Source organism: Mobula birostris, unplaced genomic scaffold (genome assembly GCF_030028105.1).
Source record: "Mobula birostris isolate sMobBir1 unplaced genomic scaffold, sMobBir1.hap1 scaffold_3919, whole genome shotgun sequence".
Taxonomy (NCBI): domain Eukaryota; kingdom Metazoa; phylum Chordata; class Chondrichthyes; order Myliobatiformes; family Myliobatidae; genus Mobula; species Mobula birostris.
The window spans coordinates 224-22,498 of NW_027277006.1; the positions used below are offsets into that span (position 1 = coordinate 224).

General features: G+C 60.7%; 3 protein-coding genes across 5 annotated transcripts; all 3 read left to right on the forward strand.

The window, feature by feature from the left end:
* Nucleotides 1-2,524: 2,524 nt before the first annotated feature.
* LOC140193126 (uncharacterized) lies at nt 2,525-15,558 on the forward strand (the record flags this gene model as incomplete). The annotated part of the gene is made up of 5 exons (XM_072250539.1): nt 2,525-2,658; nt 2,830-2,958; nt 4,191-4,219; nt 7,360-7,639; nt 15,277-15,558. Coding segments are annotated over 5 exons (838 nt in total), but the record flags the coding sequence as incomplete, so codon positions are not given.
* On the forward strand, nt 4,379-5,903 carry LOC140193125 (uncharacterized). Its single transcript, XM_072250538.1, has 3 exons — nt 4,379-4,560; nt 4,632-5,158; nt 5,230-5,903. The coding sequence occupies exons 1-3, from the start codon at nt 4,379-4,381 to the stop codon at nt 5,631-5,633; spliced, it is 1,113 nt and encodes a 370-aa protein (XP_072106639.1). The 3' UTR covers nt 5,634-5,903.
* Nucleotides 15,559-15,636: 78 nt separating the features above from the next.
* On the forward strand, nt 15,637-18,631 carry LOC140193124 (uncharacterized). Of its 3 annotated transcripts, none has more exons than XM_072250537.1 (2): nt 15,637-16,905; nt 16,957-18,631. In XM_072250537.1, exons 1-2 carry the CDS (start codon nt 16,257-16,259, stop codon nt 17,703-17,705), a joined length of 1,398 nt encoding a protein of 465 aa, XP_072106638.1. In that variant the 5' UTR covers nt 15,637-16,256; the 3' UTR covers nt 17,706-18,631. The 3 variants fall into 3 exon arrangements, with proteins under 3 accessions (XP_072106638.1, XP_072106637.1, XP_072106636.1); XM_072250536.1 differs by having other exon boundaries at nt 15,637-16,803; nt 16,855-18,631; XM_072250535.1 differs by having other exon boundaries at nt 15,637-16,599; nt 16,651-18,631.
* The last annotated feature ends 3,644 nt before the right edge of the window (nt 18,632-22,275 follow it).

Here is a 22,275-nt window from a genome sequence, read left to right on the forward strand (position 1 = left end):
TGTCTCCGTCACCCCCTCCCTCCCCTACACCCCTCCCCGTCTCCCTCAACCCCTCCCTCCCCTACACCCCTCCCCGTCTCCCTCACCCCCTCCCTCCCCTACACCCCACCCCAACTCGGTCACCCCTTCCCCGTCTCCGTCACCCCCTCCCACCCCTACACCCCTCCCCGTCCCCGTCACCCCCTCCCTCCCCTACACCCCTCCCCGTCTCCGTCACACCCTCCCTCCCCTACACCCCTCCCCGTCTCTCTCACCCCCTCCCTCCCCTACACCCCTCCCTGTCTCCATCACCCCCTCCCTCCCCTACACCCCTCCCCGTCCCCGTCACCCCCTCCCTCCCCTACACCCCTCCCGTCTCCGTCACCCCTCCCTCCCCTACACCCCTCCCCGTCTCCGTCACCCCACCTCCCCTACACCCCTCCCCAACTCCGTCACCCCCTGCCACCCCTTCACCCCTCCCCGTCTCCGTCACCCCCTCCCCGTCTCCGTCACCCCCTCCCTCCCCTACACCCCTCCCCGTCTCTGTCACCCCCTCCCTCCCCTACACCCCTCCCCATCTCCGTCACCCCCTCCCTCCCCGTCTCCGTCACCCCCTCCCTCCCCTACACCCCTCCCCGTCTCCGTCACACCCTCCCTCCCCTACACCCCTCCCCGTCTCTCTCACCCCCTCCCTCCCCTACACCCCTCCCTGTCTCCGTCACCCCCTCCCTCCCCTACACCCCTCCCCGTCCCCGTCACCCCCTCCCTCCCCTACACCCCTCCCCGTCTCCGTCACCCCCTCCCTCCCCTACACCCCTCCCCGTCTACCTCACCCCCTCCCTGCCCTACACCCCTCCCCGTCTCCGTCACCCCCTCCCTCCCCTACACCCCTCCCTCCCCTACACCCCTCCCCGTCCCCGTCACCCCCTCCCCCCCTACACCACTCCCCGTCTCCCTCACCCCCTCCCTCCCCTACACACCTCCCCGTCTCCGTCACCCCCTCCCTCCCCTACACCCTCCCCGTCTCCGTCACCCCCTCCCTCCCCTACACCCCTCCCCGTCTCCGTCACCCCCCCTCCCCTACACCCCTCCCCGTCTCCGTCACCCCCTCCCACCCCTACACCCCTCCCCGTCTCTGTCACCCCCTCCCTCCCCTACACCCCTCCCCAACTCCGTCACCCCCTGCCACCCCTACACCCCTCCCCGTCTCCGTCATCCCCTCCCTCCCGTACACCCCTCCCCAACTCTGTCACCCCCTCCCTCCCCTACACCCCTCCCCGTCTCCGTCACCCCTCCCTCCCCTACACCCCTCCCCGTCTCCGTCACCCCCTCCCTCCCCTACACCCCCTCCCCGTCTCCATCACACCCTCCTCCACTACACCCCCCTCAGTCTCCGTCACCCCCTCCCTCCCCTACACCCCTCCCCGTCTCCCTCACCCCTTGCTCTCCTACACCCCTCCCCGTCTCCGTCACCCCCTCCCCGTCTCCATCACCCCCTCCCTCCCCTACACCCCTCCCCGTCTCCCTCACCCCCTCCCTCCCCTACACCCCACCCCAACTCGGTCACCCCTTCCCCATCTCCATCACCCCCTCCCTCCCCTACACCCCTCCCCGTCCCCGTCACCCCCCTCCCTCCCCTACACCCCTCCCCGTCTCCGTCACCCCCTCCCTCCCCTACACCCCTCCCCGTCTCCGTCAGCCCCTCCCTCCCCTACACCCCTCCCTGTCTCCGTCACCCCCTCCCTCCCCTACACCCCTCCCCGTCTCCCTCACCCTCCCCCTCCCCTACACCCCTCCCCGTCTCCGTCACACCTCCCTCCCCCTACACCCCTCCCCGTCTCTCTCACCCCCTCCCTCCCCTACACCCCTCCCTGTCTCCGTCACCCCCTCCCTCCCCTACACACCTCCCCGTCTCCCTCACCCCCTCCCTCCCCTACACCCCTCCCCGTCTCCCTCACCCCCTCCCTCCCCTACACCCCTCCCTGTCTCCGTCACCCCCTCCCTCCCCTACACCCCTCCCCGTCTCCGTCACCCCCCTCCCTCCCCTACACCCCTCCCCGTCTCCGTCACCCCCTCCCTCCCCTACACCCCTCCCCGTCTCCGTCACCCTCTCCCACCCCTACACCCCTCCCCGTCTCCGTCACCCCCTCCCTCCCCTACACCCCTCCCCGTCTCCGTCACCCCCTCCCTCCCCTACACCCCTCCCCGTCTCCGTCACCCCCCTCCCTCCCCTACACCCCTCCCCGTCTCTGTCACCCCCCTCCCTCCCCTACACCCCTCCCCGTCTCTGTCACCCCCTCCCTCCCCTACACCCCTCCCCATCTCCGTCACCCCCTCCCTCCCCGTCTCCGTCACCCCCTCCCTCCCCTACACCCCTCCCCGTCTCCGTCACCCCCCCTCCCCTACACCCCTCCCCAACTCCGTCACCCCCTGCCACCCCTTTACCCCTCCCCGTCTCCGTCACCCCCTCCCTCCCCTACACCCCTCCGCGTCCCGGTCTTCGTCACCCCATTTGCGAGCTGACGGCCCCTCCCTATCACGACAGTTGCTCCGCGCTGGGACAGCGGCTCTGGAGGGCCGGCAACGAGACCAGCGACAGCGTCTGCGGGGGACCGGACGGCGACACGTCCCGGAGGGAGTTGGTCCTGCCCCCGGTGGGGGTCCTGCCCCGGAGGAGCGGTGAGAACGGGGGCGGCGGGGAGGGGGAGGGGGAGGGGGAGCGGCCGCGGGGCGGGAGGAGGGTGGACGGGGTAGCGGGACGGGAGGGGGAGAGACGGGGGCGGCGGGCAGCGAGGGGGACGCTGATATCTCAGACCCCCCTTTAAACCCTCCTCCCCTCCCCACCCACAGACCCGACGTCGGTCTCCCTGTGGGTGCTGTGCACGCTGCTGTTCGTCGTGGCCTTCGCCACCACCGTCTGCCTGCTTCAGGGGGCGCGCAGCGGCCGTCAAGCCCTCCACGTCTCCTGCTTCAAGAGGGGTGAGTCGGGGAGGGGTGTAGGGGAGGGAGGGGGTGACGGAGACGGGGAGGGGTGTAGGAGAGGAGGGGGTGATGGAGACGGGGAGGGGTGTAGGGGAGGGAGGGGGTGATGGAGACGGGGAGGGGTGTAGGGGAGGCAGGGGGTGACGGAGATGGGGAGGGGTGTAGGGGAGGGAGGGGGTGACGGAGTCGGGGAGGGGTGTAGGGGAGGGAGGGGGTGAGGGAGATGGGGAGGGGTGTAGGGGAGGGAGGGGGTGACGGAGACGGGGAGGGAGGGGTGACGGAGACGGGGAGGGGTGTAGGGGAGGGAGGGGGTGACGGAGACGGGGAGGGGTGTAGGGGAGGGAGGGGGTGACGGAGACGGGGAGGGGAGGGGGTGACGGAGACGGGGAGGGGTGTAGGGGAGGGAGGGGGTGACGGAGACGCGGAGGGGGTTTAGGAGAGGGACGGGGTGAGGGAGACGGGGAGGGGTGTAGGGGGAGGGAGGGGGTGACGGAGATGGGGAGGGGTGTAGGGGAGGGAGGGTGTGACGGAGACGGGGAGGGGGTGTAGGGGAGGGAGGGGGTGACGGAGACGGGGAGGGGTGTAGGGGAGGGAGGGGGTGACGGAGACGGGGAGGGGTGTAGGGGAGGGAGGGGGTGACGGAGACGCGGAGGGGTTTAGGAGAGGGAGGGGGTGAGGGAGACGGGGAGGGGTGTATGGGAGGGAGGGGGTGACGGAGACGGGGAGGGGTGTATGGGAGGGAGGGGTGACGGAGACGGGGAGGGGTGTAGGGGAGGGAGGGGGTGACGTAGACGGGGAGGGGTGTAGGGGAGGGAGGGGGTGATGGAGACGGGGAGGGGTGTAGGGAGGGAGGGGGTGAGGGAGACGGGGAGGGGTGTAGGGGAGGGAGGGGGTGACGGAGACGGGGAGGGAGGGGGTGAGGGAGACAGGGAGGGGTGTAGGGGAGGGAGGGGGTGACGGAGACGGGGAGGGGTGTATGGGAGGGAGGGGGTGACGGAGACGGGGAGGGGTGTAGGGGAAGGAGGGGGTGAGGGAGACGGGGAGGGGTGTAGGAGAGGGAGGGGTTGACGGAGACGGGGAGGTGTTTAGGGGAGGGAGGGGGTGACGGAGTTGGGGAGGGGTGTAGGAGAGGGAGGGGGTGACGGAGACGGGGAGGTTTTTAGGGGAGGGAGGTGTTGTCCAGTTCAGGTTAGCCCTTTGACACCCCTGTCTCTCTCTCTCCACCCTAGTATTCAAGTCTTGCGTCGTAGACCCGGAGGTAGGTCGTGCATTCCCTTCTCCCTCCTACCCCCGACAGCCCTCTCCCTCCTGCCCGGAATCCTTCTTCAGCCCCCTCCAAACGATCCCGGGAAAAAGTCTCTCTGGCTGGTAGGGATCAACGTCCTCAGCCCCTCCCCATCTGGATCCGGAAACGCCAATGGAGATGTTGGAGCTCTCCTGTCCGTCCTCCTCGAGGTGCCAAGTTTCCCTGGGAGGCCAGCCATTTGGATTCCAAACCCTCTCCCACGCCTCGTTTCCCGTTCCGGACTGCGGTTCCCCAAACCGTTGGGTGTATCCGAAGCCGAGGCTGACCGCTTGTCGATTAGTCGGGGCGTCGAAGTTCGTGGGGCGAAGGCGGGAGAGCGGGGTCGAGAGGGATAGTAAGTCAGTTATCACCCCTCAACCATCAGGAAGGAGGTACAGGAGCCTCAGGACCCGCACCACCAGGTTCAGGGACAGTTATCACCCCTCAGCCATCAGGAAGGAGGTACAGGAGCCTCAGGACCCACACCACCGGGTTCAGGGACAGTTATCACCCCTCAACCATCAGGAAGGAGGTACAGGAGCCTCAGGACCCACACCACCGGGTTCAGGAACAGTTATCACCCCTCAGCCATCAGGAAGGAGGTACAGGAGCCTCAGGACCCACACCACCGGGTTCAGGGACAGTTATCACCCCTCAACCATCAGGAAGGAGGTACAGGAGCCTCAGGACCCACACCACCAGGTTCAGGGACAGTTATCACCCCTCAACCATCAGGAAGGAGGTACAGGAGCCTCAGGACCCACACCACCGGGTTCAGGAACAGTTATCACCCCTCCACCATCAGGAAGGAGGTACAGGATCCTCAGGACCCACACCACCAGGTTCAGGAACAGTTATTACCCCTCAACCATCAGGAAGGAGGTACAGGATCCTCAGGACCCACACCACCAGGTTCAGGGACAGTTATCACCCCCTCAGCCATCAGGAAGGAGGTACAGGAGCCTCAGGACCCACACCACCAGGTTCAGGGACAGTTATCACCCCTCAGCCATCAGGAAGGAGGTACGGGAGCCTCAGGACCCACACCACCAGGTTCAGGGACAGTTATCACCCCTCAACCATCAGGAAGGAGGTACAGGAGCCTCAGGACCCACAGCACCAGGTTCAGGGACAGTTATCACCCCTCAGCCATCAGGAAGGAGGTACGGGAGCCTCAGGACCCTCACCACCGGGTTCAGGAACAGTTATCACTCCTCAACCATCAGGAAGGAGGGACAGGAGCCTCAGGACCCACACCACCAGGTTCAGGGACAGTTATCACCCCTCAACCATCAGGAAGGAGCTACGGGAGCCTGAAGGCACACACACCCAACGATTTGGGAACAGCATCTTCCCCGTCATGGTCCGATTTCTGGGCGGACCTTGAAACCATGAACGCTACCTCACCATGTCTCTTTTGCCCTGCAGATTTTTAGTACTTTCCGGCAATTTGTATGTCTCTGACAGCAACAAATTTCTCTCCATACGGCTGAGTCGGGGGTGAAGAAGGTGAATGAAATGTTGGCGTTAATTGCGAGAGGTGTAGAGTATAAGAGCAGGGATGTTGAGGCTGTACCAGGCACTTATGAGACCACACTTGGAGTACTGCGCGCAGTTTTGGGCTCCTTATTTTTGGAAGGATATACTGACATTGGAGAGGGTTCAGAGAAGATTCACGAGAATGATTCCAGGAATGAGAGGGTTACCGTATGAGGAACGTTTGGCAGCCCTCGGGCTGTATTCCTGGAGTTCAGGAGAATGGGGGGGGGGGGCGGAATCTCGCAGAAACCTTCCGAATGTTGAAAGGCCTGAACAGATTAGATACGGCAAAGTTATTTCCCGTGGTAGGGGAATCTAGGACAAGAGGGCACGACTTCAGGATTGGAGGACGTCCGTTTAGAACTGAGACGCGGAGAAGTTAATGTAGTTTCGGAGGGTGGTAAATCCGTGGAATTTGCGGAGGCCAAGCCATTGGGTGCATTTCAGGCAGAGTTAGATAGTTCTTCTCGATTCGCCAGGTTAAAATTAAAGTCTGCCCCGAGCCTTGTAGTCTGTCCCGGTGCTATATGGCGGTGTTTCCGTGGCGTGACGCGACTGAGAGTACGAGACCCCCTGCCCTCCCCGACCGCCCCCCCCAGCATAGGACGCTGGCCTATTGCGAGGTTAACCCTCCCCCCCCCCCCCCACACAGTATTTCCGCCAGTGCCCATTCTCAGCCGGGCGGTCTGGAGCGGTGTGCGTGGTTAAGTGCCTTGCTCAGGGGCACAGTTGAGGCCCATTCGAACCCACGACCTCCAGATCGCTGGTCCAGCGCCCTAACCACTCGGCCACGCTCCTCTTGATTAGCCAGGGCATCGAAGGGTGTGGGGCGAAAACGGTGGGGCGGGGAGAGTGCGGACGGACTGGAAGAGTTGGATCAGCCCGTGATCGAATGGTGGAGCAGACTCGATGGGCTGAATGGCCTCCTTCCCCTATATCTTATAGAAACATAGAAAATAGGTGCAGGAGTAGGCCATTCGGCCCTTCGAGCCTGCACCGCCATTCAGTACGATCATGTCTGATCATCCAACTCAGAACCCTGTACCCGCCTTCTCTCCATACCCCCTGATCTCTTTAGCCACAAGGGCCATCTCTAACTCCCTCTTAAATATAGTCAATGAACTGGCTTCAACTGTTTCCTCTGACAGAGAATTCCACAGATTCACCACTCTCTGTGTGAAGAAGTTTTTCCTAATCTCGGTCCTAAAAGGCTTCCCCTTTATCCTCAAACTGTGACCCCTCGTTCTGGACTTCCCCAACATCGGGAACAATCTTCCTGCATCTAGACTGTTCAATCCCTTTAGGGTCTTATACGTTTCAATCAGATCCCCCCTCAATCTTCTAAATTCCAACGAGTACAAGCCCAGTTCATCCAGTCTTTCTTCATATGAAAGTCCTGCCGTCCCAGGAATCAATCTGGTGAACCTTCTTTGTACTCCCTCTATGGCAAGAATGTCTTTCCTCAGATTAGGGGACCAAAACTGCACGCAATACTCCGATGGTGATTATGGTGCTTGGATAAGTTTATTTTGGACTTTCAGATTTGAACACACTCTCTCCTCCCGACCCTACAGGCTCATCTCCCTGACCACCACTCTCCGGACGCTGCCCGATCCGAGGATTTCCTCTTCCTGCCGGCCCCCACTGTCGGGACGGAGGCCCCCCCTCTGCAGGAGCCCTGCCTCGCCTCCCCCCAGCCCTCCGCCTCCCCCTCCCCCCAGGAGGAACTGCTGCGGGGCAGGGCTCAGGAACCGCCAGCCAGGCCAGCGGCCAACCAGCCCGCGACCGAGGTGGTCACCGTGGCGGCCGGTCAAGGCGCGGAGTGCGGGGGCGAGCAGGCGGCTGGTTTCGTCGGTGAGTTTCTGCGTCCGGGGCGGCGCGGTGGGGTGGGGAGGCAGTTTCGGCAAGCTTCGGGCTCCTGTCGTTCGCGGGGGGGGGGGGGGAGCGTGGACAGAGGTTTTGCGCGTTGGTTGGGGAATGAGGGGGGTGTTTTGTCTTTTCTCTTTTCCGGGACGGAGAGGGAGTTACGGCAAAGCAGAAGTTACCCGGGCTAAATCGCGGGGAGGTGGGGTGGGGTCAATTTCTCAAGTTCCGCCTGCAGAAAGATGGGATTTTCCGGAGGAGGCCAACCATTTTAATTCCCATCGCCGTTCTGGCCCTCCCCCCCCCACCCCTCACCACCCGACACATCAGCCTCGTTATACCTCGCCTTCTGCCTCGGAAGCCTCCGGTGTCCAGTGACTGACTTTCCCCGTTGCCCCTGCCTATCACCTCCCCTCCCCTCTTTCTCCCACGGTCCGCTCTCTCCTCCTGCCCTCCCGCCGATCACCTCCCAGCTTCTGACCCCAGCCCCCTCCTCTGCTCCTTCCCCCTTCCCGACCCGGCCTTCTTACTCTGACGTCTACCCCCCCACTTCCTGCCCCTTCCCGATGCAGGGTCTCGGCCCAAAACGTCCTCTCTTGATTCATTGTGCTATGTACCCCTAGGGGTCATATTTTCTGTGGAACGTGTCACGTACCCCGTGACGGGGGCGAAGAACCGGCAGAAATAGAAACCCACTTTGGAGACTTGTATTGCTATAAACGACTAATATTTATTTGTAACTACGCAATGCAGTAATAGTATTAGTAACAGTAATAGTTTCCCACCGTAGCCCTGTGCTCAGCCTCATCTCCCATGCTGATGCATCCAACTACGGCAGAGTCATCAGAAAACTTCTGAAGATGACAAGACTCTGTGCAGTAGTTGAAGTCCGAGGTGTAAATGGTGAAGAGAAAGGGGGACAAGACAGTCCCCTGTGGAGCCCCAGTGCTGCTGATCACTCTGTCGGACACACAGTGTTGCAAGCACACGAACTGTGATCTGCCAGTCAGGTAGTCAAGAATCCATGACACCAGGAAAGCATCCACCTGCATCGCTGTCAGCTTCTCCCCCAGCAGAGCAGGGCGGATGGTGTTGAACGCACTGGGGAAGTCAAAAAACATGACCCTCACAGTGCTCGCTGGCTTGTCCAGGTGGGCATAGACACGGTTCAGCAGGAAGACGATGGCATCCTCAACTCCTAGTCGGGGCTGGTAGGCGAACTGGAGGGGATCGAAGTGTGGCCTGACCATAGGCCGGAGCAGCTCCAGTACAAGTCTCTCCAGGGTCTTCATGATGTGGGAGGTCAATGCCACCGGTCTGTAGTCATTGAGGCCGCTGGGGAGCGGCGTCTTTGGCACAGGGACGAGGCAGGACGTCTTCCACAGTACAGGAATCCTCCGGAGCCTCAGGCTCAGGTTGAATACGTGGCGATGTACTCCACATAGCTGAGGGGCACAGGCTTTGAGCACCCTGGAGCTGACACCATCCGGTCCTGCAGCCTTGCTTGGGTTGAGACGTTCCAGCCGTCTTCTCACCTGTTCAGCCGTGAAGCCCAGCGTGGTGGTTTCGTGTGGGGAAGGGGTATAGTCATGAGAGCAGGGTGGGGGACTGTGAGGAGGGGTAGGAGGGGAGAGTGGAATGTATATTGACTGGGGGCCGACGATGATTATACATAAAAGTAAGTGAGGAATATATATGTCTGAAAACCAAGCTTCTTGAAGTCTAGGGGTGAAAAGATACGGTCTTACAATGTTGAGTGAAGTTCAGTTCAGTTCGTGGTATTGAGTTGAGTAGTGATGGAGAGAGAGAGAGAGTGAGCTGAGTCTTCAGGTGAGCGGGTACCATCAACCTTCTCCTCGTCCTCCGAGATCCTTCACAAGTCACCGACTGTGATTTTAACCGGGGGGACCGGTCTTCCTGTGGTGGGGCTATCAGCCAGGCGAGGGTGGACACATGGACAACTCTCCACCAGTCAACCCCCTCTTCACCGATGGAATAGCAACTTGGAATCGATCCTCCAAAACCAACTTTCTCTGCGGGCGGAACAATGCTCACTCAGTGCCCCGAGGTCTGTATCATCTGACCTCCCATTTATCTCATCACCCTGCCATTCAAAGAGTCCCCCCTTCCTTTGTCTGGGAAGAAAATGCACAAGCAGACAACAGGGTCCTTGAAGAAATGTCCACAATCTGCCGAAAATCATAACGCCGAGTGTCCATTAATTACCAGCGCCTTCGGTCACCACAGCAACTCACGAGCTGCCCGGGTGATGTCTCCAACTCCCAACTCAGTAAAGATCCGAAGTTACTTCCAGCGCCTTAGAGTGACAGTCCAACCGTTGATCTTCCCCTCTCTCTTTTCAAAAGCAACGTAACAGTGGTAAATAACTCTGTCTCGCTCTCTCTTTCCCAAGCAAACCATCGGTGATAGATGTCTCTCCCCAACCAGTTAATAGGGGCACTCCTGGATCCCCTCACAAGTGTCACTTCTGACAGAGGGAGGGAGGGAGGGAGGGAGAGAGAGGGACTGCTTGAGGATGGTGTTATGGTTCTCCGCAGCGTGTTTACACTTTTGCAAGGAGACTGCCGGCTTCAGAGTTCCGACAGAGTGAGAAGGGAGGAGCTACTCGATGGACGGCTGATGTCCAGCACAACAGTATTTAAACCCGCGTAATTGCTGGCTTCACAGGGCACGCAGACGCACAGGGGTGTGGTGAAGTTGCCACGGTGCTGTGCAAGATGCGCACGAGTGTGGGACTGAGGATCGATTGCGAGGGATCGATCTGTGACTATTAGTGCGTGAAAGAGCGACCGTGTGGAGTCTACTGGTGTGTCTAACTCTTGCCTGGGTTGGTAGACTATCACTTGAAGTTGGTCAAGTTTGGCTAACTTGGAAGTTTCGAGGACAACGGGAAGAATCGACGGCATCCGCTTACTTGGACGACCCACAACACCTCTTTCTCTCCATCACTACTCAACTCAATACCACGGACTGGTGTTCAGCACGGTGAGATAAATAGAAGGTCGGCTGGTAGATAGACAGGCACATGGTTTTGGACACTGGACGGGCTTTGTTGAGCCCACAGAAAAGGTGGGTTTTTTGGAGGATTGATCAGGCGGATCGATCAGTGGCTCGCGCGGTGTGGAAAAGGTGTGACCGGAGGGGAGTTATTCATGTGTCCAACCCTCGCCTGGGTTGAGAAGCTCACCACAGAAAAACGGTCTCCTTTGCTGTGGTCACATTCGGTGACCTCTGAAGGATTTCGGAGGACAACGGGATTTTGTCACGTACTCCGTGACGGGTGAAAGAACCAGCAGAAATGGAAAACACGTTGGAGTCTGGTATTGCTGTTAACTAATGCTAACTACACAATACAGTAATATAAATTCAGATATATCAAACAGGTTAGCAAAGATTATATATGTATATATGTGTGTCGAAATATAAAAACCAAGCTTCTTAAAGCCAAGGGGTAAATGGATGCATTCTTACAGTGATGGGTAAAGTTCAGTTCAGTTCGTGGTATTGAGTTGAGTAGTGATGGAACGAGAGAGAGGTGTTGAGGTTGTTTGAGTAAGCCAATGCCGTCAATTGTTCCCGTTGTCCTTCCAAGCTAGGCAAACTTGGCCAACTTAAGAGCAGCACACATTAAAGTTGCTGGTGGAACGCAGCAGGCCAGGCAGCATCTCTAGGAAGAGGTACAGTCAACGTTTCAGGCCGAGACCCTCCATCTCCACGGCATCCACTCTCAGGATGAGGCTATTCATTCCAGGACGAGGGAGATGTCTTCCTTTTTTAAAGAAAGGGGCTTCCCTTCCTCCACCATCAACTCTGCTCTCCAACGCATCTCCCCCATTTCACGCACGTCTGCTCTCACTCCATCCTCCCGCCACCCCACTAGGAATAGGGTTCCCCTGGTCCTCACCTACCACCCCACCACCCTCCGGGTCCAACATATTATTCTCCGTAACTTCCACCAAATCCAACAGGATCCCACCACTAAGCACATCTTTCCCTCCCCCCCTCTCTCTGCATTCCACAGGGATCGCTCCCTACGTGACTCCCTTGTCCATTCGTCCCTCACCCCAATCCCTCCCCACTGATCTCCCTCCTGGCACTTATCCTTGTAAGCGGAACAAGTGCTACACATGCCCTTACACTTCCTCCCTTACCACAATTCACGGCCCCAGACAGTCCTTCCAGGTGAGGCAACACTTCACCTGTGAGTCGACTGGGGTGATATTCTGCGTCCGGTGCTCCCGATGTGGCCTTTTATATATTGGCAAGACCCGACGCAGACTGGGAGACCGCTTTGCTGAACATCTACACTCTGTCCGCCAGAGAAAGCAGGATCTCCCAGTGGCCACACATCTTAATTCCACATCCCATTCCCATTCTGACATGTCTATCCACGGCCTCCTCTACTGTAAAGATGAAGCCACACTCAGGTTGGAGGAACAACACCTTATATTCCGTCTGGGTAGCCTCCAACCTGATGGCATGAACATCGACTTCTCTAACTTCTGCTAATGCCCCACCTCCCCCTCGTACCCCATCTGTTACTTTTTTTTATACACACATTCTTTCTCTCACTCTCCTTTTTCTCCCTCTGTCCCTTTGAATATACCTCTTGCCCATCCTCTGGTTCCCCCCCCCTTGTCTTTCTCCCCGGACCTCCTGTCCCATGATCTTCTCATATCCCTTTTGCCTATCACCTGTCCAGCTCTTGGCTCTATCTCTCTCCCTCCTGTCTTCTCCTATCATTTTGGATCTCCCCCTCCCCCTCCCACTTTCAAATCTCTTACTAGCTCTTCCTTCAGTTAGTCCTGACGAAGGGTCTCGGCCTGAAACATCGACTGTACCTCTTCCTAGAGATGCTGCCTGGCCTGCTGTGTTCACCAGCAACTTTGATGTGTGTTGCTTGAGTTTCCAACATCTGCAGATTTCCTCGTGTTTGGAACTTAAGAGCCCGCCGTCTTCGAGTGATAGCCTACCAACCCGGGCGAGGGTTGGACACTCTGGTAGACTCCACACGGTCGCTCTTTCACGCACTGACAATCACAGATCGATACCTCGCAATCGTTCCTCAGTCCCACACTCGTGGGAGGCTGGACAGGATCGTGGTAACTTCGCCACACCCCTGTGCGTCTGCGTATCCCATGAAAGAAGCGATCAAGCGGGTTTAAATACTGTTGTGCTGGACACCAGCCATCCATCGAGAAGCTCCTCCCTTCTCACTCTGCGGGAACTGAGAGGCGGCAGTGTCCTTGCAGAAAGTGTAAACACGCTGCAGAGGGACATTCCTCCCGATGTTTTGAAGTGACAGAAACACAGAAAATGTGACCCCCCTCGGGGTGCATAACAATTGTGATAGCTGCCGCCTCACTCCCTCGAGTTCCTCCAGCATTTTGTGTGTGTTGCCCCGGACTGCTACATGCCAGCGTTTCAGGGGTAGAGCGGTTGTTGCGATGGGGCTGTTACGTGCCAGCAGCCATTGACCACAGACGCAGATTTTTAAGGTTTAAACGAATATTTTTTCATAGTCGTACCTTATTGATCCCGGGAGGGAAATTGGTTTTCGTTACAGTTGCACCATAAATAATAAATAGTAATAGAACCATAAATAGTTAAATAGTAATATGTAAATTATGACAGGAAATAAGTCCAGGACCAGCCTATTGCCTCAGGGTGTCTGACCCTCCAAGGGAGGAGTTGTAAAGTTTGATGGCCACAGGCAGGAATGACTTCCTATGACGCTCTGTGTTGCATCTTGGTGGAATGAGTCTCTGGCTGAATGTACTCCTGTGTCCAACCAGTACATTATGTAGTGGATGGGAGACATTGACCAAGATGGCATGCAACTTAGACAGCATCCTCTTTTCAGACTCCACCGTCAGAGAGTCCAGTTCCATCCCCACAACATCACTGGCCTTACGGATGAGTTTGTTGATTCTGTTGGTGTCTGCTACCCTCAGCCTGCTGCCCCAGCACACAACAGCAAACATGGTAGCACTGGCCACCACGGACTCGCAGAACATCCTCAGCATCGTCCGACCCAAATGGAGGCGATTAAAACAATTGCTCCCCCTCACCAAAGACTTAACAGCGCGATGCTTCTCAGCTCGAAAAAAAATCCTGTGGAGGTCTGGAAACCGTTCCTCCCGAGTCTTACTCGAACAGAGAAGGATTCCAGAAGGTTCCAGAAATCCACGGGGACAGGCCCAGGCGCCCGCGAGGAAGGGTGCATAGACCCACGTTGGGATGGCGCGAGGCCACGATCACGGGGAAAAGTTCCGGAGGGCCAGCGACCGTCGCGTAACGGCACTGGGATCCGCGCGGGTGTGGGTGGCGAGGTGACGGTGGCGGGAGGTTCCAGAAGCCGAGCGGGCGTCACTTAAATACGGGAGTCCACGCAGGGATGACAAGGTGACGCCTAATTTCCAGAAAATCCGCGTCGGGATATCACAAGGTGACGGTCGCGGAATATTCCTCAACGCAAGTGGTAACACACCCGAATCCACGTATGGATCAATGAAAAGTGGTCGCCACAGAATACTCCGGAAATCTGAGTATGGATCGTGCAAAGTGACAGTCTCCCCGCGGGTCAGAGGCTTTTCCCCCAGGGCTGAAATAGCTAGCACGAAGACGGCACAGTTTCAAGGCGCTTGGAAGCAGGTACAGAGTGGACGTCAGGGGTTAAGCTTTCCACACGGAGAGTGGTGGGCACGTGGAATGGGCTGCCGGCAACGGTACGATAGGGTCTTTTAACAGCCTCTTGGGTAGGTACAGGGAGCTGGGAAAGATAGAGGGCTGTGTGGCAGGGAAATTCGAGGCAGTCCCTGGAGTAGGTTACATGGTCAGCACAACATTGTGGGCCGAATGGCCTGTAATGCGCGGTGGATTTCGGTGTTACTTTCGAAGTTTTGAAGGCGGGAGGAGAAGATGGCGGCGCGGAGCAGCTGTCCGGTGAAATGATACCGTATTTGTTAAGTAGGACGCCAGTGCACAGTTCCGATTTGACGGAGACGGACGCGAGAAGGCACGGAGGAACATCTGGAGAGATTTCTGAAATGCCCGGATCGCTGCCGCTGCTACTGTGCAATCAAGAATCTCCAGAGGGAAGGCCCCAAAGTCCCCGGCTTTGCCTGCTGCTGGCGACCGAGGCTGGGATCGAGGCATTCGGATAGGGACGGCGCTCGGTACTCGGTGTCGGAGGGCTGATCGGAGGCTCGAAGTTTTCGGACGACTCCGAGTCGGACTGTGGTCGGGCATGGCAGGGAGAGTTTTCTTCCTTCTCCCGTCTGCGTGAGGTGTTGGGACTTTCGAGAGACTTTATACTTTTTTTTACCGTGCCATGGTCTGTTCTTCATCAAGTTATGGTATTGTTGCACTGTTGTAACTATATGTTATAATTATGTGGTTTTCGTTAGCTTTTGCAGTCTTGGTCTGTCCTGTGTTTCTGTGATATCACACCGGAGGAATACTGTATCATTTCTTAATACATGCATTACTAAATGACAATAAAAGAGGACTGTGTGTCCTCATAATCCAATCTAAGTTTGAAAACGCGAGCGAGCGGGACACGGACTCCGGGCTAACGCGGAATCTCTCTCTCTCTCCCCGCCCAGGTCCGGTGTTCATTTACAACCCCGCCTGCGTCTACATGGGACTCATTCAGAGCCGGGACCTGACCGACCCGGCGGTCGAGGAAGAGGAGGAGGGGGAGGAGGGCGAGGCGGCGGTGGAGGAGAGTGGGGAGGAGGAGGCCAGGAGCCTTCCCTACCCCCAGCAGGAGGCCGGGGGCCACGGGACCCTGCGGCAGACCAGCCCCCGGCCCGAGCAGGAGACCGGAAAGGGAGAGCACCTGTCCGAGGAGGCCTCAGAGGTCCCCTGAGGGCCCGAGGAGCTGGGGGGGGGGGGGAGAGAGGGAGGGGGAGAAAAGAGGAGGAGGAGGAGAATGCGGAGTGGGGAGGGGAAGAGTTGGGGGGAGCGAGTGAGAGACAGAGAGAGAGAGGGGGAGAGAATGACTGACAGAGAGTGAGGAAGTGTGCGCGAGAGGGTGTGAGAGAGAGCGCGACAGAGCGTGAAGGGGCAAGACAGAGTGAGAGACCGTGTGTGAGAGAGAGAGAGAGAGAGAGCGAGACAGTGAAAAAGTGTGCGTGAGAGCGTTAGAGCGTGAAAGAGCACGATAAGGGAGGGGGGGGAGAGACAGACGGCCAGGAGCGTGCGAGACGGAGTGAATGAGAGACAGAATGAAAGAGGGCGAGAGAGGGGGTGAGAGAGCAAGAGATTCTTTAACGAAGAAGATGACCGGAACGTATGTGATATAAAATGGCCACTTCAGTTCTATACCTATCACAATAGTTGTGAACGTTGGGAAAAATCTCGGACAGTCTCTCCTTTGTTAAATAATAACGGTGTGAGTGAGAGAGCGTGAGACAGAGGACGAGAGCGTGAGACAGAGGACGAGAGCGTGAGAGTGTGTGACAGAACGAGAGAGAGAGAGAGAGGGTCAAGTCCATTCGTCATTGTAGATTGGAGAAAAGGTGTCGTTGTGCCTACCTTCTGCGCCCTCCCCGTCCCCACGCTCCCGCTGGGGGCTTTGGATATGCGCACAGCTGAGGTGGGGCGGGGAGGGAAGGAGGGCGGGGGTTTTTTTCTTGGTCGGTCGGCAGGACGGGGGGCTCCCGCCGGCTTCAGGGCGGAGAGGGGGGAGAGCCTGCTGTCGTCACCGTATCCCTCTGAACCTCTCCTGTCCGTGTCCCTGACCACAGACGGACCACCGTATCCCTCTAAACCTCTCCTATCCGTGTCCCTGTCCACAGACGGACCACCGTATCCCTCTAAACCTCTCCTATCCGTGTCCCTGTCCACAGACGGACCACCGTATCCCTCTAAACCTCTCCTATCCGTGTCCCTGTCCACAGACGGACCACCGTATCCCTCTAAACCTTCCCTGTCCGTGTCCCTGTCCACAGACGGACCACCGTATCCCTCTAAACCTCTCCTATCCGTGTCCCTGTCCACAGACGGACCACCGTATCCCTCTAAACCTCTCCTATCCGTGTCCCTGTCCACAGACGGACCACCGTATCCCTCTAAACCTCTCCTATCCGTGTCCCTGTCCACAGACGGACCACCGTATCCCTCTAAACCTTCCCTGTCCGTGTCCCTGTCCACAGATGGACCACCGTATCCCTCTAAACCTCTCCTATCCGTGTCCCTGTCCACAGACGGACCACCGTATCCCTCTAAACCTTCCCTGTCCGTGTCCCTGTCCACAGACGGACCACCGTATCCCTCTAAACCTCTCCTATCCGTGTCCCTGTCCACAGACGGACCACCGTATCCCTCTAAACCTCTCCTATCCGTGTCCCTGTCCACAGACGGACCACCGTATCCCTCTAAACCTTCCCTGTCCGTGTCCCTGTCCACAGACGGACCACCGTATCCCTCTAAACCTCTCCTATCCGTGTCCCTGTCCACAGACGGACCACCGTATCCCTCTAAACCTCTCCTATCCGTGTCCCTGTCCACAGACGGACCACCGTATCCCTCTAAACCTCTCCTATCCGTGTCCCTGTCCACAGACGGACCACCGTATCCCTCTAAACCTCTCCTATCCGTGTCCCTGTCCACAGACGGACCACCGTATCCCTCTAAACCTCTCCTATCCGTGTCCCTGTCCACAGACGGACCACCGTATCCCTCTAAACCTCTCCTATCCGTGTCCCTGTCCACAGACGGACCACCGTATCCCTCTAAACCTTCCCTGTCCGTGTCCCTGTCCACAGACGGACCACCGTATCCCTCTAAACCTCTCCTATCCGTGTCCCTGTCCACAGACGGACCACCGTATCCCTCTAAACCTTTCCTGTCCGTGTCCCTGTCCACAGACGGACCACCGTATCCCTCTAAACCTTCCCTGTCCGTGTCCCTGTCCACAGACGGACCACCGTATCCCTCTAAACCTCTCCTATCCGTGTCCCTGTCCACAGACGGACCACCGTATCCCTCTAAACCTCTCCTATCCGTGTCCTTGTCCGAGTGTCGTTAATGTACCTGCCTCGACTTCTGCCCTTCAGGTTCCTATTAAATCTCTCTCCTCCTCTCTCACCTTAACCCTGTGCGCTCTGGTTCTCGATTCCCCGACCCTGGGGGAGAAGTCTGTGCATATTCACCCTGTCTGTGCCCCTCGTGGTTTTACACACCTCTGTAAGGTCACCCCCACGCTCCAAGGAATAAAGTCCCGACCTCTCTCCGTAACTCAGTCCCTCGAGTCCCGGCGACATCCTCGTAAATCTCCCTCTGCACTCTTTCCAGCTCAGCGGCATCTTTCCTACAGTGGGGGCGACCGAAACCGAGCACCGTACTCCCAGCGCGGCCTCACCAACGTCTCGTACGACTGGGACGTGACCTCCCGACTCCCATACTCAGTGTCCTGACCGATGAAGGCCAGCGTGTCGAACGCCTTCTTCACCGTCCTATCTACCCGTGACTCCACTTTCAGGGCACCGTGTCCCTGTACCCCTGGGTCCCTCTGTTCCACAACACTCCCCAGGGTCCCCATCGACCCGTGACTCCAATTTCAGGGAACCGTGTCCCTGTACCCCTGGGTCCCTCTGTTCCCCAACACTCCCCGGGGTCCCCGTCTACCCGTGACCCCACTTTCAGAGAACCCTGTCCCTGTACCCCTGGGTCCCTCTGTTCTACAACACTCCCCAGGGTCCCTGTCTACCTGTGTACCCCTGGGACACAGCACTCTCCAGCGTGTCAGTCGGTCTACGGGAGAATCTGACCGCTCATCTGCGCTCCGAGTACTTTTTAAAAATCTCTTTTTTTTTAAACTCTCAGGGATACAGCGGGGGGACAGGACCCACCCGTAACTGCCCAGCGACCCAGGCTCACCGCGAAGCCCCCACCCGACCCCCGGGCCTCCGCGTTTGGCCCCGGGTGCGGTCCCGAGGGGGTACGGGGCGGACGGGGGGGGAACGTGGGGCCGCCGTTGCGCGGGGTGACTGACTCGACCCCGGCGCCCGGCACCGGGTGGCTGAGGCAGCAATTTTTGGGGGAGGGAGAGGGAATTCATTGTCGACGGGGTGTTAAGCAACCCCCCTTTCTTGTAAATAATAAACAGACTTTTTGCTACGTCTGGACCCTCATTTCTGACACAGACCCCACACCCTCCACTGCACGTCACGGGCGCCCCAAGAGACGGAGACGGGGAGGGGTGCAGTGGGAGACTGGGAGGGTGGAGGGGGAGGAGGGGTGTTGGGGAGGGAGGGAGGGGTGAGGCACACCGGGAGGGAGGGGGAGGGTGAGAGGTACACCGGGAGGGAGGGGAGGGGAGGCACACCCGAGGGGTGTAGGGGAGGGAGGGGGTGAGAGGCACACTGGGAGGGGAGTCGGGGAGGGAGGGAGGGATGAGGGAGTCGGGGAGGGAGGTACACTGGGAGGGGAGTCGGGGAGGGAGGGAGGGATGAGGGAGTCGGGGAGGGGTGTAGGGGAGGGAGGCACACCGGGAGGGGTGTAGGGGAGGGAGGGTGGGGTTGAGGGAGTCGGGGAGGGGTGTCGGGGAGGGAGGGAGGGGTGAGGGTGTCGGGGAGGGAGGGAGGGGTGAGGGAGTCGGGGAGGGGTGTCGGGGAGGGAGGGAGGAGGTGAGGGAGTCGGGGAGGGGTGTAGGGGAGGGAGGGTGGGGTTGAGGGAGTCGGGGGAGGGAGGAAGGGGTGAGGGAGTCGGGGAGGGGAGTCGGGGAGGGGTGTCGGGGAGGGAGGGAGTCGGGGAGGGGTGTAGGGGAGGGAGGGAGGGGTGAGGGAGTCGGGGAGGGGTGTAGGGGAGGGAGGGAGGGAGTCGGGGAGGGGTGTCGGGGAGGGAGGGAGGGGTGAGGGAGTCGGGGAGGGGTGTAGGGGAGGGAGGGTTGAGGGAGTCGGGGAGGGGTGTCGGGGAGGGAGGGAGGGGTGAGGGAGTCGGGGAGGGGTGTCGGGGAGGAGGGTGGGGTTGAGGGAGTCGGGAGGGGTGTAGGGGAGGGAGGGAGGGGTGAGGGAGTCGGGGAGGGGTGTAGGGGGAGGGAGGGAGGGGAGTCGGGGAGGGGTGTCGGGGAGGGAGGGAGGGGTGAGGGAGTCGGGGAGGGGTGTAGGGGAGGGAGGGTTGAGGGAGTCGGGGAGGGGTGTCGGGGAGGGAGGGAGGGGTGAGGGAGTCGGGAAGGGGGTGTCGGTGAGGGAGGGAGGGGTGAGGGAGTCGGGGAGGGGTGTCGGGGAGGGAGGGTGGGGTTGAGGGAGTCGGGGAGGGGTGTCGGGGAGGGAGGGAGGGGTGAGGGAGTCGGGAGGGGTGTCGGGGAGGGAGGGTGGGGTTGAGGGAGTCGGGGAGGGGTGTCGGGGAGCGAGGGAGGGGTGAGGGAGTCGGGGAGGGGTGTAGGGGAGGGAGAGTGGGGTTGAGGGTGTCGGGGAGGGAGGCACACCGGGAGGGGTGTCGGGGAGGGAGGGTGGGGTTGAGGGAGACGGGGAGGGAGGGAGGGGTGAGGGAGTCGGGGAGGGTGTCGGGGAGGGGGTGAGGGAGTCGGGGAGGGGTGTCGGGGAGGGAGGGAGGGGTGAGGGAGTCGGGGAGGGGTGTCGGGGAGGGAGGGAGGGGTGAGGGAGTCGGGGAGGGGTGTAGGGGAGGGAGGGAGGGGAGGTACACCGGGAGGGGTGTCGGGGAGGGAGGGTGGGGTTGAGGGAGTCGGGTAGGGGTGTCGGGGAGGGAGGGTGGGGTTGAGGGAGTCGGGGAGGGAGGGAGGGGGTGAGGGATTCGGGGAGGGGTGTCGGGGAGGGAGGGTGGGGTTGAGGGTGTCGGGGAGGGAGGGTGGGGTTGAGGGAGACGGGGAGGGAGGGAGGGGGTGAGGGATTCGGGGAGGGGTGTCGGGGAGGGAGGGAGGGGTGAGGGAGTCGGGGAGGGGGTGTCGGGGAAGGAGGGAGGGGTGAGGGAGTCGGGGAGGGGTGTCGGGGAGGGAGGGAGGGGTGAGGGAGTCGGGGAGGGAGGGGAGGTACACCGGGAGGGGTGTAGGGGAGGGAGGGAGGGGTGAGGGAGTCGGGGAGGGGTGTCGGGGAGGGAGGGAGGGGTGAGGGAGTCGGGTAGGGGTGTCGGGGAGGGAGGGAGGGGTGAGGGAGTCGGGGAGGGGTGTCGGGGAGGGAGGGAGGGGGTGAGGGAGTCGGGGAGGGGTGTCGGGGAGGGAGGGAGGGGGTGAGGGAGTCGGGGAGGGAGGGAGGGGGGGTGAGGGAGTCGGGGAGGGAGGGAGGGGTGAGGGAGTCGGGGAGGGGTGTAGGGGAGGGAGGGAGGGGTGAGGGAGTCGGGGTGGGGTGTCGGGGAGGGAGGGAGGGGTGAGGGAGTCGGGGAGGGGTGTAGGGGAGGGAGTGGGAGGTACACCGGGAGGGGTGTCGGGGAGGGAGGGAGGGGTTGAGGGAGTCGGGGAGGGGTGTCGGGGAGGGAGAGAGGGGTGAGGGAGTCGGGGAGGGGTGTCGGGGAGGGAGGGAGGGGTGAGGGAGTCGGGGAGGGGTGTAGGGGAGGGAGGGAGGGGTGAGGGAGTCGGGGAGGGGTGTCGGGGAGGGAGGGAGGGGATGAGGGAGTCGGGGAGGGGTGTCGGTGAGGGAGGGAGGGGTGAGGGTGTCGGGGAGGGGTGTCGGGGAGGGAGGGAGGGGTTGAGGGAGTCGGGGAGGGGTGTCGGGGAGGGAGGGTGGGGGTGAGGGAGTCGGGGAGGGGTGTAGGGGAGGGAAGGAGGGGGTCAGGGGAGTCGGGGAGGGAGGGAGGGGTGAGGGAGTCGGGGAGGGGTGTCGGGGAGGGAGGGTGGGGTTGAGAGAGTCGGGGAGGGGTGTTGGGGAGGGAGGGAGCGAGGGTGGGGTTGAGGGAGTCGGGGAGGGGTGTTGGGGAGGGAGGAAGGAGTGAGGGAGTCGGGGAGGGGAGTCGGGGAGGGGTGTCGGGGAGGGAGGGAGGGGGTGAGGGAGTCGGGGAGGGAGGGAGGGGGTGAGGGAGTCGGGGAGGGGTGTCGGGGAGGGAGGGAGGGGTTGAGGGAGTCGGGGGAGGGGTGTCGGGGAGGGAGGGAGGGGGGTGAGGGAGTCGGGGAGGGGTGTCAGGGAGGGAGGGAGGGGTGAGGGAGTCGGGTAGGGCTGTCGGGGAGGGAGGGGAGGTACACCGGGAGGGGTGTCGGGGAGGGAGGGGTGAGGGATTCGGGGAGGGGTGTCGGGGAGGGAGGGTGGGGGTGAGGGAGTCGGTGAGGGAGGGAGGGGTGAGGGAGTCGGGGAGGGGTGTCGGGGAGGGAGGGATGAGGGAGTCGGGGAGGGGTGTCGGGGAGGGAGGGAGGGGTGAGGGAGTCAGGGAGGGGTGTAAGGGAGGGAGGGAGGGGGTGAGGGGAGTTGGGGAGGGAAGGAGGGGTGAGGGAGTCTGGGAGGGAGGGTGGGGTTGAGAGAGTCGGGGAGGGGTGTCGGGGAGGGAGGGAGGGGTGAGGGAGTCGGGGAGGGGTGTCGGGGAGGGAGGGTGGGGTTGTGGATTCGGGGAGCGGTGTGGGGGAGGGAGGGAGGGGTGAGGGAGTCGGGGAGGGGTGTCGGGGAGGGAGGGAGGGGGTGAGGGAGTCCGGGAGGGGTGTCGGGGAGGGAGGGAGG

What these genes read in the sequence shown, in the direction of transcription:
- LOC140193124 (XM_072250537.1), top strand. Translation starts at nt 16,257, where the DNA reads ATGCGCACAGCTGAGGTGGGGCGGGGAGGGAAGGAGGGCGGGGGTTTT. An exon ending in ACCACCGTATCCCTCTAAAC is followed by an intron (nt 16,906 to 16,956) that starts CTTCCCTGTCCG and finishes ATCCCTCTAAAC; the next exon opens with CTCTCCTATCCGTGTCCCTG.
- LOC140193125 (XM_072250538.1), top strand. Translation starts at nt 4,379, where the DNA reads ATGGAGATGTTGGAGCTCTCCTGTCCGTCCTCCTCGAGGTGCCAAGTT. An exon ending in CGATTAGTCGGGGCGTCGAA is followed by an intron (nt 4,561 to 4,631) that starts GTTCGTGGGGCG and finishes CTCAACCATCAG; the next exon opens with GAAGGAGGTACAGGAGCCTC. An exon ending in CTCAGGACCCACACCACCAG is followed by an intron (nt 5,159 to 5,229) that starts GTTCAGGGACAG and finishes CCACACCACCAG; the next exon opens with GTTCAGGGACAGTTATCACC.